This window comes from Phocoena phocoena, chromosome X (genome assembly GCF_963924675.1).
Source record: "Phocoena phocoena chromosome X, mPhoPho1.1, whole genome shotgun sequence".
NCBI lineage: Eukaryota > Metazoa > Chordata > Mammalia > Artiodactyla > Phocoenidae > Phocoena > Phocoena phocoena.
The window spans coordinates 11909902-11921935 of NC_089240.1; the positions used below are offsets into that span (position 1 = coordinate 11909902).

The 12034-nt window shown below is 39.8% G+C and overlaps 1 protein-coding gene across 2 annotated transcripts in view; it reads left to right on the forward strand.

Moving 5' to 3' along the window:
* Positions 1-9444, forward strand: part of MOSPD2 (motile sperm domain containing 2) — a 68269-nt gene extending 58825 nt beyond the window's left edge. The window contains exons 14-15 of one of the 2 annotated variants that reach the window (XM_065900668.1): positions 6240-6342; positions 6930-7524. In XM_065900668.1, coding sequence (XP_065756740.1) covers positions 6240-6342; positions 6930-7067 — 241 coding nt within the window. In that variant the 3' untranslated portion in view covers positions 7068-7524. Of the gene's footprint in view, positions 1-6239; positions 6343-6929; positions 7525-8507 lie in introns of those variants that run through there. The other variant, XM_065900669.1, reaches the window with a different exon arrangement.
* Positions 9445-12034: the final 2590 nt, after the last annotated feature.

Sequence of the window (12034 nt, forward strand, 5' to 3'; positions counted from 1 at the left end):
ATTTGACAATGTGTCCCACATAATTTAACATATCAAATAAGCCTAAGTGGTTTAATATCTTTTTATAAAGAGAGAGAACACATCTTTTGAGATGTTCCAGGGGCCCTGGGGAAAATCCCTAAGTTAGTTTGAGGTCAAAAAGACTTCATTGAGAATTTGATTTGGGGACGTTTGTCAAAAATATCAAAAGGTTTTGGACACTTGACTAAATAGAATCATAAATCATTATGAAACAATACTTAATTATCCAGTTAACCAAACTGACAGTTAAAAACATTTCAAAGGCAAACACAGAAGGTCACATAGTTGTGAGCAAAACTTAGCTCTTAATCTTAAAACTGAGCCTTTTAATTAAAGACCTGATGATAAAGATGACATGAAGCACAGGAAATTATTTTGATAAAACGCAAAATCTTTTCTTTCTAGGCAGATTACTTAAAAAGGTAAAGAAAAACCTTTCACAATCTCTTATCAGGAGCAGACCAGACCAAGAGCCCAATAAAACTGTCCCTTTAGCAAAAAAAGAAAATTTAGTTTTATGTGATTACACTGTTGATATTAAGCTTATTTTTAAAACCCTTAAAACAAATTTATTCAATTTTAGCCAGCTTGACTACACAAGGTAAAATTTTCTCTTTCTGTCTCTTCCCAACTTTCTGTATCCATTTATTCTCCTACTTTTTCTGTATCCATTTATTCTCCTACTTTCTACTCTGAAATAACTAACTATAGCTTTACTTTAGGATAAAATCACTTTCACTTCCCTTAACAAAAATGCACCTCCCTACTTCTCTTGGCCAAAAACATATCCTAATTCTTATGTACAGGGTTGATGTACTTATTTCTAGTTGTTTTAATAATCCTTAGAAATGTTACTTTCTAGTGAAAACTAATAAATAAGCACTTGCAGTCTGTTACACCAGCGTTCTTTGGATTGGCAAATTTATGAATATATTTCGTAATTTCTAGAAATAGATACTTCCTCACAGTATAGCTTTTCATTGTGGCACAAGATGTTTACTAATATACCCAAATATCTTTCATTCTGTAATAAGAAGCCAGAAGTAGATACTATGTGTAGTAATTAATGTTTCACTATTTTATCTTATTTGGAAATGATCCAGATATTCAGTGAATTTCCTGTCATTTAACTTAGCAAAACTCTGAAGTTTCAAGTTACCAAAGACATTTGGAAAACTGTTTGTAAGAGATATACCATAAAATATACTCATTGCTGGTAAGTTCACCTAACGTTTATCTCGCTGATATTTATCTAAATCACTTGCTACCAACAATCGTTTAGACTCTTCACACAAACGCCAGGAGACATTACACAAAATCAGCCATCATGCCAAGGTGTTCTTCTTGCTGACAAATTTTGTAACAGAGATAACATGAACTTATTTGAATAGTAAGCCCAGGTAGAATAAAGGTTGCATGTCTCTCTTATATCAAGACCTGTATAATTAAACCAACCAGTTAACCCAGTTTGTTTTGTATTGAAGTATAATTGATTTACATTATGTTAGTTTCAGCTATTCAACATAGTGATTTGATATTTTTATAGATTATACTCCATTTAAAGTTATTATAAAATATACTGTACATTACATCCTTGTATCTTATTTTTTTAACATCTTTATTGGAGTATAATTGCTTTACAATGGTGTGTTAGTTTCTGCTGTATAACAAAGTGAATCAGCTGTACATATACATACATCCCCATATATCCTCCCTCTTGCGTCTCCCTCCCTCCCACCCTCCCAATCCCACCCCTCTAGGTGGTCACAAAGCACCGAGCTGATCTCCCTGTGCTATGCAGCTGCTTCCCACTATCTATTTTACATTTGGTAGTGTATATATGTCCATGCCACTCTCTCACTTCGTCCCAGCTTACCCTTCCCCCTCCCCGTGTCCTCAAGTCTATTCTCTATGTCTGCATCTTTATTCCTGTCCTGCCCCTGGGTTCTTCAGAACCTTTTTGTTTTTTTTTTTTAGATTCCATATATAGGTGTTTGTTAGCATACGGTAATTGTTTTTCTCCTTCTTTCTGACTTACTTCACTCTGTATGACAGACTCTAGGTCCATCCACCTCACCACAAATAACTCACTTGTGTTTCTTTTTATGGCTGAAGAATGTTCCATGATGGACACTTAGGTTGCTTCCATGTGCTGGCCATTGTAAATAGAGCTGCAATGAACACTGTGGTACATGACTCTTTTTGAATTATGCTTTTCTCAGGGCATATGCCCCGTAGTGGGACTGCTGGGTCGTAGGGTAGTTCTATTTTGAGTTTTTTAAGGAACCCCACACTGTTCTCCATAGTGGCTGTATCAGTTTACATTCCCACCAACAGTGCAAGAGGGTTCCCTTTTCTCCACACCCTGTCCAGCATTTATTGTTTGTAGATTTTTTGATGATGGCCCTTCTGACCGGTGTGAGGGGATACCTCATTGAAGTTTTGATTTGCATTTCTCTAATGATTAGTGATGTTGGGCATCCTTTCATGTGTTTGTTGGCAATCTGTATATCTTCTTTGGAGAAATGGCTGTTTAGGTCTTCTGCCCATTTTTGGATTGGGCTGTTTGTTTTTTTGTTATTGAGCTGCATGAGCTGCTTGTAAATTTTGGAGATTAATCCTTTGTCAGTTGCTTCATTTGCAAATATTTTCTCCCATTCTGAGGGTTGTCTTTCGGTCTCGTTTATGGTTTCCTTTGCTGTGCAAAAGCTTTGAAGTTTCATTAGGTCCCATCTGTTTATTTTTGTTTTTATTTGCATTTCTCTAGGAGGTGGGTCAAAAAGGACCTTGCTATGATTTATATCATAGAGTGTTCTGCCTATGTTTTCCTCTAAGAGTTCTATAGTGTCTGGCCTTACATTTAGGTCTCTAATCCATTTGGAGTTTATTTTTGTGTATGGTGTTAGGGAGTGTTCTAATTTCAATTCTTTTACATGGAGCTGTCCAGTTTTCCCAGCACCACTTATTGAAGAGGCTGTCTTTTCTCCATTGTATATTCTTGCCTCCTTTATCAAAAATAAGGTGACCATAGGTACGTGGGTGCATCTCTGGGCTTTCTATCCTGTTCCATTGATCCATATTTCTCTTTTTGTGCCAGTACCATACTGTCTTGATTTAACCCAGCTTTTATTTACCAAAGATTATCCCACATCATGTGAACTTGAAAAAAATTGGGGGTTAGTTTCTCTATTTCTGAGTTTTAGGAATATTCAATTTGAAAAGCACTTATTTTTCTTTAAGCCAGTTGAATAGTTTTTATGAATTAATCTTGGCAGTACCATTCAGAAGTAGAAAAGTAGCACACGTTTATAACATATATATATACACACATGTAAACATACAGATGCAAACCAGAGACCTTATAGCTTTGGTTCCAGAATTTTAGCCATGAATTAGGTACAGTGACACGAAACTCACTAGCTTAGTAAAGAACAGTTGGATCCGAACTGTGTTTCTGGCAGTTGGAATAAGTTTACCTGCTCAGAGTGCTAAAGCTTTTTTTTTTTTTTTTAAACTAATATTTGTGGGGGTTTTGTTTTGCTTTTTTCACTTGCCCAGTTTCAAAATAGCTCCTTTTCTTTAACTTCTGATGAGCTTCATTTTCCTAAAGTTTGCATTTCTTTGAGCTGGCTATCAGGTCCTAGAGAAGGTGGGGTAGAAAATTTACACCTCAAAGGGACAGAGAAAGTAAGGTTTTTTTTTCCTGGAGTTTTGGGGGTCCTTTACCTATTATCAGAGGTTTAGCGAAATTACCGTTTAAATGTTTTCTTACTTTTCTAAGTACAGAACAGTTCTGTTTCCAGTGACGTGGTCTTTTATAATACCTACAAGTATTTTGAGATGAACAGGTGAACTTTGAATTGCTCCTAGAGCTGAATTTGCAAGACAAAGACAGTTGCTTTTAATTCCTCAAAAAACTGGATTTCAGCCTGAATGGCATCCAACTACATTTTCTTCAGTTCGCTTTATATCAGGGAGATTTCCAATTAAGACGGAAATCGATTTCCATGTTCTGGAGTTTCAGGGCTTAACGCAGCAGCATCTGTACAAAGTCTGTATAAAGCGTCCAACAAAGGCCTTTGAACACTCTCCTGAGTGCACAATTCAACCTTGGACCAATTCACCTTAGGGGAAAAAGCCCCTGAATATTGGCCTTCAGCTGATCCATTTCCTGATAATTTGGGAGGACTTCTGGTCATCTGCTGCCCGTGTGAGCGTGCCTGTTTTCCCTAGGGGGCCATCGGGCTTGTCTGATAACTACAGTATAATCATGGGTGTGAAGAACACCCCTTAGCAGCCAATCAAGGTCCCTTTGAGTGGGGAACTGAATGGCCACTAGTCTTTTTTAACTCTTCTCTAAATTTGGTAGATATCTTCTGAAAGTGGAGGTAAAAAGAGCTTTGTAATTTCATCTTACTAAGGACGTCCCTAAGGCTGGCCCCCATACTCCTTCACGTCCTCCTTTCAAGTTGGTCTTTCCATAGGTACCAAGAAAGACAATTGTTTAGGCTGAGAGCTCTCTAAAAAATGTTTAAACACAGAAGTTTTTCCAATTCAAAAGATCCATCATTTGGCCATTGAGTAGTAGGATCTTATATTAATCTCAATAGCAACTCAAACTTATAAGCCTTTTTATGGCTTAACCATGGATGCAAGAGGCATCCCGAAACGGGGTGCAAAAGATGCAGCCCTCACACGATTCAGAAAGCTCACTCCCAGAGTTAGCCTAAGAAAGCAAAGACCTTCATTGTCACACGTGGTTAGAATGGGGTCGTGAAAAGTGTTTCCCATAAGAATGATATGCCTTCAGTTATAAACCTGCGACACTGGGTAAGCACTAGGGAACAGGACTTCTCCAGCCCTAAATAAGACAAGAAGGTGGAGACGACAAGGGGCCCTTATGACCGACGCCCACGAGAGCCGGTAGCATCGGAGAATGTTGCTTATCAGTTAGTGTCCCGGATCCCCAGCCTATTCAGGTGGTCGCCAGATGCATGCAGACACATGCCTCATCCATCTGGCAGAGACCAGAGAGACTATTCTCACTGGTCATAAAGCCAAGCTCTCTAAACGAAAGGAAAATCTCATCTGTCCTATGGTTCTCCTCTGACAACACAAGAGACAGATAAAAGAAAACAATGACCATCTGTGGGAGGAAAGAGGACCAGTGGAAGACAGAAATACTCATAACAAAAATCTCTACCAAAGTCACAATACCTAAGGAACTGGCTGACACAAATATTTTCTCCTGCTAATCTCAATTTGGAAAAGAAGGGACAAGGTGAAATTTTTACCTTCCTCTCTCAACTGCACCAGACTGAGATCCAGGAGAGCTGACTTTAGTAAGAATTCTTACGCTTCTCGGGCTTCTGCCCGTTTTCCAGAATCCCATCTGCAGGCTCCCAAGTGAGTATGGTATCTCAGCAGCTCCCAGGGTAGGTTGCCAAACTGTAGGAGAGGAAAAATAATTTTCCCTTTATTTTTCTACGTTCTTGGCTAAGATCCCCATCCCACCCCCCGCCATACCCCCGTAATCATAGACAGGTGAACAGACGAAAACAGGAAAAAAACAGAAGTTTACTAGCATGTATACCTCCTGTATACTTGAGGAGAGACCCAGGAAAATAGTAAAAGTTCCCGCAATGGCCCATGACACCACCGTAAATACCACCTCCAGCTAAAGAGAAAAGATGATGTTGTGGGCGAGGGAGCCAGTTCTGGGAGGATGGTGGGAAAAGCACAACATACACGGCTAAGGTTGTCCTGCGGATTTAAGTCTCTGCCTTCTCCATTGATAAGAGTCTCGAGAGATACAAAGTCCTCCTCCTGTACCTGGCAGAGAGGGAGACACCCTTGCAAATGGAGATTTCCCTTGTAACTGTGCACGTCTCACAAAAAAGGTAACTTCTATTCACTTTTCAGAGCTTTTACTGAAAAGTGAAAAAGCTTTCCACTTTTGTCTGCTTTTTCTTAAAAAATAACCAGCTCAAGATAAACCTTGTGCCCCAGAGGCACGTTTTGGGGTGGCAAATTCTGCTCCCCTTCAAAGATAAACACACGTTGAGCTAGCTGCTCCCTTAGGTATATCTGGGGAGAGGAATGAGTACTTTCACCTCTGTTACATACACTTCAGTGTTTAACTGTTTTCATTTTACACTTTACTTTTCAAAAATTCATTAAAAACTTTAAGAAGTTATGTTTCCTTTGTACTTTCATAGGTTAAGATGCCATACTGTTGAGAGCATTAAGCCAACCACGCTTACATTAAAACACCATGCCTTTAACATGTCAGATAAAACCAGTGAAGAGCTCTATCTACAGGTAAGTGTTCTTTCTTCCTAACTATAAGTCTTTAATGTTAATCAATATTAGAAATCCATTTTTTCCCCACTGACATAAAGCAGACCTTTGGCATAGCCACGACAGAAATGCTCTCTTCTTTGCGAAGGGAAGCCAGATCGGAAATGGTAAGTGGTGCGTTACTTTTGGAGATCTTCTAACTAACTTTCTGAAAGCTCTGGCTATTTCAATTTGGACTAGGGACCTTATAGCAAAGCGCATGGTATTTTGGGGGGTATCGAAGAACTTGATCTCATGGAAAAGGTACCATGTAGTGCCTTTAAATTTGAAAAAGGTGGAGGGGCTCTCTTTCTGAATACCTGGTTTCAGTACCTCCAGGAAATGATTGCTTTGTTCCTTTCTCAACTAGAGAATTAGACCTTTTCAAAATGAGAACAGATACACATCCATTCAGCAACCAAACTGCATTCCCAGCTCGCAGCCTTTCGGAGTAGATGGACTCTGTCCCATAAATGTTTGTGGGATTTCTAATATTCCCGTTGGTCATGCACGTGATTATTGTACTGTTTTATTGATACAAACCTTTCATCCTTTTCTCCCCTCTTTAGCTCAATCGTTTACTAGAAAGCAATAGGAAGCTTGAAGACCAAGTTCAGCATTGTATCTGGTTCCAGCAATGGCTGCTTTCCTTAACAGTGGTCTCGCTTGCTTTTGTCATCTCTCTCTTCTATTTGTTGTACAGTTAAAGAAGTGGTGCTCGGTAGGAAACATGGCTTTTCCGTTCATTAGTTGGAAAAAGTACCACCCAGAACTTCTCCACCATGCTGAAAGTGTCACACATCTGTGCTTCCTTCCTCCAAGGAAATGTACGGCATTTGGGGGGGCGGGGAACTGAAACATGTCTTGAAAATAAACTGTTACAATAAGGAAACGCTGAAGATATTGATTATAAGAGACTATAGGTAGTTAGTCAAGTAAGTAAAGGTATATCTGTTGTGTGACTTAATAGAGATAATTTATTTTTCCCTTTTGATTTCATACTTTTAAAGCTTGTTTTATCATGTATATATGTTAGCTGAACGGAAAAGTAACATGCTTTGTTGCAGCCAAAAACTGTCATCTGCTTTTTTTTTGACAGAATTATTATAGCTGAGCCAACTTATTAGCTTTTCTATACTATGTATATAGAAGAACATGTATATTGAAAAAACATACAGAGTAATTTCTGTAACCATGACTTTGTAATTTTGAGAACTACTAACAGATGCTAGTCGATGTTCTTTTGGAATGTACAACTACTTAATGCCAAACCACCTTTAGCCTTTGTTTCTTATCCGTCTTCCTTAACGGCCTGCCTGCCTTTTATTAATCTCAGACTTTTTAATGAACACTCACACTCTCATTTAGCTAGGATTTGGGGAACTAAGTCTGGTTGGATTTTCTCTAAATTCTGTCCGTCAGTAACGTCCAGAAGAAGAACCTCTCCAGTCTTTTTTTACGCAGTTTCACGCTGCTCTCTCTGGCTGGACAGGGACCCTTTTGCTTCCTGATCCTCCCCATTGGACCATCTTCACCCTCCTTTCTAAGCGAAAGGAGTTAGATAAAAATTTTTTTGAAAAGTTAGTTTTTGAGATGCAGAGCAGTATAATTCATTTACATTTCAATTCCTTGCTAAAATCAGCCAGGAGAGGGGAACTTTCGGTAAGGGTGAAAAAATAAATCGAAAGTGTCACTTCTCGGTTTAAGAGTGAAAAATACTGTAAAAACTTCAGACCAGGGTTAATTGACTCCCTTGATATATTCTGCCTTTGTCACAGCAATACTGAGGACGGTTCCTCAATTCGTAACATGATACACCTCGCAGGAGCAGAGCCTGATGCGAGTAGTTTGTTTTCTCATTTAATATAAACAGTTTTGGTCCATGTTGGTTCACATATAAGTCTACTTCATATGAAAGAAAAAAATAGTCTGCCTGGAAAATAAATTTTGAGTTTTGATTGAGCCATGTTTACAGAATGTTTTATTCTGAGGTTGTAGTGTTGGCGGCTTTCATGAGAATGTGATGATTCCCAAATGGCATTATGAAGAATGAAAAAATAGAGTTCCTTCAAAATTGGCCTAGGAAATAAAACCTTAAATGGACACTGGTCTGATACTTCGTCTTAATTTGGGTTTTTCTGTTTCAGTTTGCCACCTCCAGACGTGAAAGTGACTGCAGCCCACCCTAAGTAGTACTGTCCATAGTATCTCCCTGTGTGTGTGCACAGCGATTTCCCCTTTTATGTTAGATTCCTGGCTTTGTCATAATCTAATCCCGAAGTATCTGCGTATGTGTTTTGTTCTTCAGCAAATAAGCGAGGAAACAGTCAAAATTGGAAATGTATTGTCCTGACGGTGTCCCTTTAATGTTTCACATGAGAATTACACTGACTCACTAAAATGTTTTTCCCTGATGTCTGGCCAGCTGAATTTAATAACATTTCTTGTTAACATTTGTGTGTCTATTAAATGTGACTAAGCAAGCTTTACTGAAAATTAACCATAAAATCAAAGGCATCTAAACTTCTGTGCTTGTCTTAATTGATCACATATATTTACATTTGATTTTATTGTGTCTTCGTTTGATTTTATTTAATCACGTCTGTATGACTGAGTATGCTATAATTAATAATTTTATTTTTAATATGTCATTACCTGTTCATGACCAAATTACCAAGGACCAACATTCAGATTTAAATTATCTTCACTTGGAATGGAAATTCATAGAGTTTCCATGAAAACATTAATGAAATATCATTATAGGCAAGAAGCCTAAAGATACAATTGCTGGTAAACCTAGCCTCAAATTTCATAATATACCATAACTGTTTTTATATCTTGCCACTAATTTTGACTGGATTTAATAGCACTTTATTGTACAATTGCAAAAAAAAACAAGAATATATTCCTAGAATTGTTGCCGGTGTAATTTCTCTAATGTTCTGGTGCTTTTCATATATTTTCAGTATTTTTATTACTATATTGGTATTTTCTTTGTATAAATTGATCAAAAGAACATGTTTTCTATTTTAATATGTTTTAGAAAAATAATTACATTTATGCAATAAATATCATCAGGAAAAACCTCTGGTCTCTAATTGATAAAGCATCTTAAAAATCAAAGCTCAGGTTCACTCTGACCTTTCAAAGATCACATTAATTTCTTCTGCACCTACTTACCTTTTTATAAGGATGGCACCACAAACTTCCAAAGGCACAACTGTGTCATCAGGTGAACCCGTCCCTAGTGTGTTCCATTTCTCCTCGCCCCTGGGTCAGGGTCTGGCTGCTCTTCAGGGGAGCTCTCCATTTTCCGGACTTAGCGTTGGCCTCACTGTCACAGCTGGGGGCTCCATCACAGAACCTATCACTAGAGTGGCCGCACATGTCAGAATTGCCCTACATCCCTCAATCCTAGTACCTATACACCTGCCTGCTGACAGGAACCTGCAGGAAGCAGGCTGACAAGAAATCCTACCTGGCTGCCGGGCGCATGGCAGGTGGTCCAGGCGAGAAGGCACCGGAGCACGGCACGTGGGTGTGGTTCAGGAGGGGCGGCCCCGGATAGTGATGGCAAAGGCCCTGGGGATTGTTTGTGTGGTTCCCCTCGCCACTGGAAGACACAACTCCCAAGTGCAGCTCCATAAAATAGAACGAAAAGGACAGGTCCATCTTCTAAACTGCAAAAGAGGTCGAGATACAAAACCATGGGAGAAATTCAAAACAGAGCCACAAAGACAGACCGGTAACCTACCAAGGAGCCCCACACCTACCCAGGACTCTGAGGGTGTGGCCTCCTTTCCCAAAAGATGCAGTTTTCTAGGAAAGAGCTCCTGTGTGGGGAAAGCTCCAGCTAGAAAAGGATCAGTTACTTTACAGCAACCCAGCTCTTCTCTAAATTTTACCAGCAACTTAAGGTTTCTTGATGTCAGAACAACATGGGTCCCCAGAAGCACAGGACTCCCCTTTTTTTCCTGGCCCAAGGGCACGGAATGGAAGTCCTCCCATTTGTCCCAGCTGAGGGAGTGGTGGCCAGGAGTGAGGGCTCTGAATGAAGACTGCCCGGGTTCAAGTCCCCCCCTCTCTGACATTTGCTACCTGTGTGACCCGGGAATGTTAATTAACCTCTTTCAGCCTCAGTTTCCTCATCCCTAAGTGCCTCTGATATCAAAGTACGACTTCCCAGGATGAGTGTGAGAGTGAGAGGAAATCTTGCATTTAAAAGCAGCCCTGGAGAGGCTAGCCTGGCTTTGTTGATGTTGCCTCCACCACCTTCCATTCCAGCTCCCTAGAACTTTTCACACTTGGGTTGATGTCCTGAATATCCCATCTCACTCAAAGCCAAATGTCAGTTCTCCAAACTTTTCCCTGCTCTGTACTCCCATCCTTGCCTTCTTGGTACTTCACTCTGAATTTTGGTGCCCAGGTCAAGGGATGCATGTAGATGGCCAGTGATGATCAACTGCCTTGAATCCTGTAAAGGAGTATCCCTTACCAGTCTGAGGAAGACTTGGTTTGATGCTTCCTTCCACCACTGCACCCACACCCCGTCATAACAGCACACCAACACCTGGAATTCATCTTGCAATATTCCACCCATAACAGTTTCCCGTTACATTTGTAACAATTCCATAAAAATATCACATAGGATCTTTCACATCCTCATAACAATTTCATCCTTAACACTGAATATAATTACTTCCCTCTAATGTCCAAAGATTCTCCTCCCTACCCTACTCGTGTCCCCTGCCATGCAAAGTAAAGCCAATCTCTTGCACATGTTAAAATACTTGAGACAACCGGTTCAACTGGCAAGAATACAGAATCCTTGAAATTACCAGTTGTTTGTGTTCCTTTGTCTGAACAATGCGAGAATACATGATAAGACCTGGTGTTTTACAGATAAGGAAACCAAGAGCCTGAGAAATAATTCTTTTTCCCAAGGTCACAGGCTAGTTGGTTTCAGAGCCAAGAGTTGAACTAGTCTCCCAAGTCCAGTGCTTGTTACAACCACTCAGAGCTGCCACGTCTGAGTAATAGGTTACAATGCTGAAAGGACAGCTCTGAGAACTTTACCTACCCTAAACAGCAGGAGACGAAAAAGAGAAGATAGAATACTTGAGAAGCAGAGGTGACAAAACACAAATAACCACTCAGGACCCTTGGTTGGAAACGTACTTGGAATTCTAAGCTACAGACAGAACTTACTTTGTGAAAGGTTTGAAACGTACAGGTTAACGTACTGTTTACTTTGATGGAGGGCTGTGTTGTACAGCATCAACCTTCTGAGAGGTTTATCCATCACTCTGTAGAAGGGCACCTAGGAGGGTGTGCAGCTACTAGTTGTCTCAGCCATAGTCTAGTCACCTCAGGGAGTCATGTGTTTAATACAATCAGATCACAGAAGTTTTCTATTGCCACGTAACAAATTACCACAAAGTTAGCATCTTAAAACCACCCGAATTATTTCATACTTTGTGTGGGCTGAGTCTGGTACAGCATGGCTGGGTTCTCTGGTCAAGGTCTCACAAGACTGTCAGCCGATGACATCCTCCGTGGAGGCTCAACTGGATAAAGATCCACTTCCAAGGGCTCACCTGATTAGATCAGATCCAGCCAGGACAAATCTCCCTTCTGATGAACTCAAAGATACCTGATTAGAAACTTTACATCT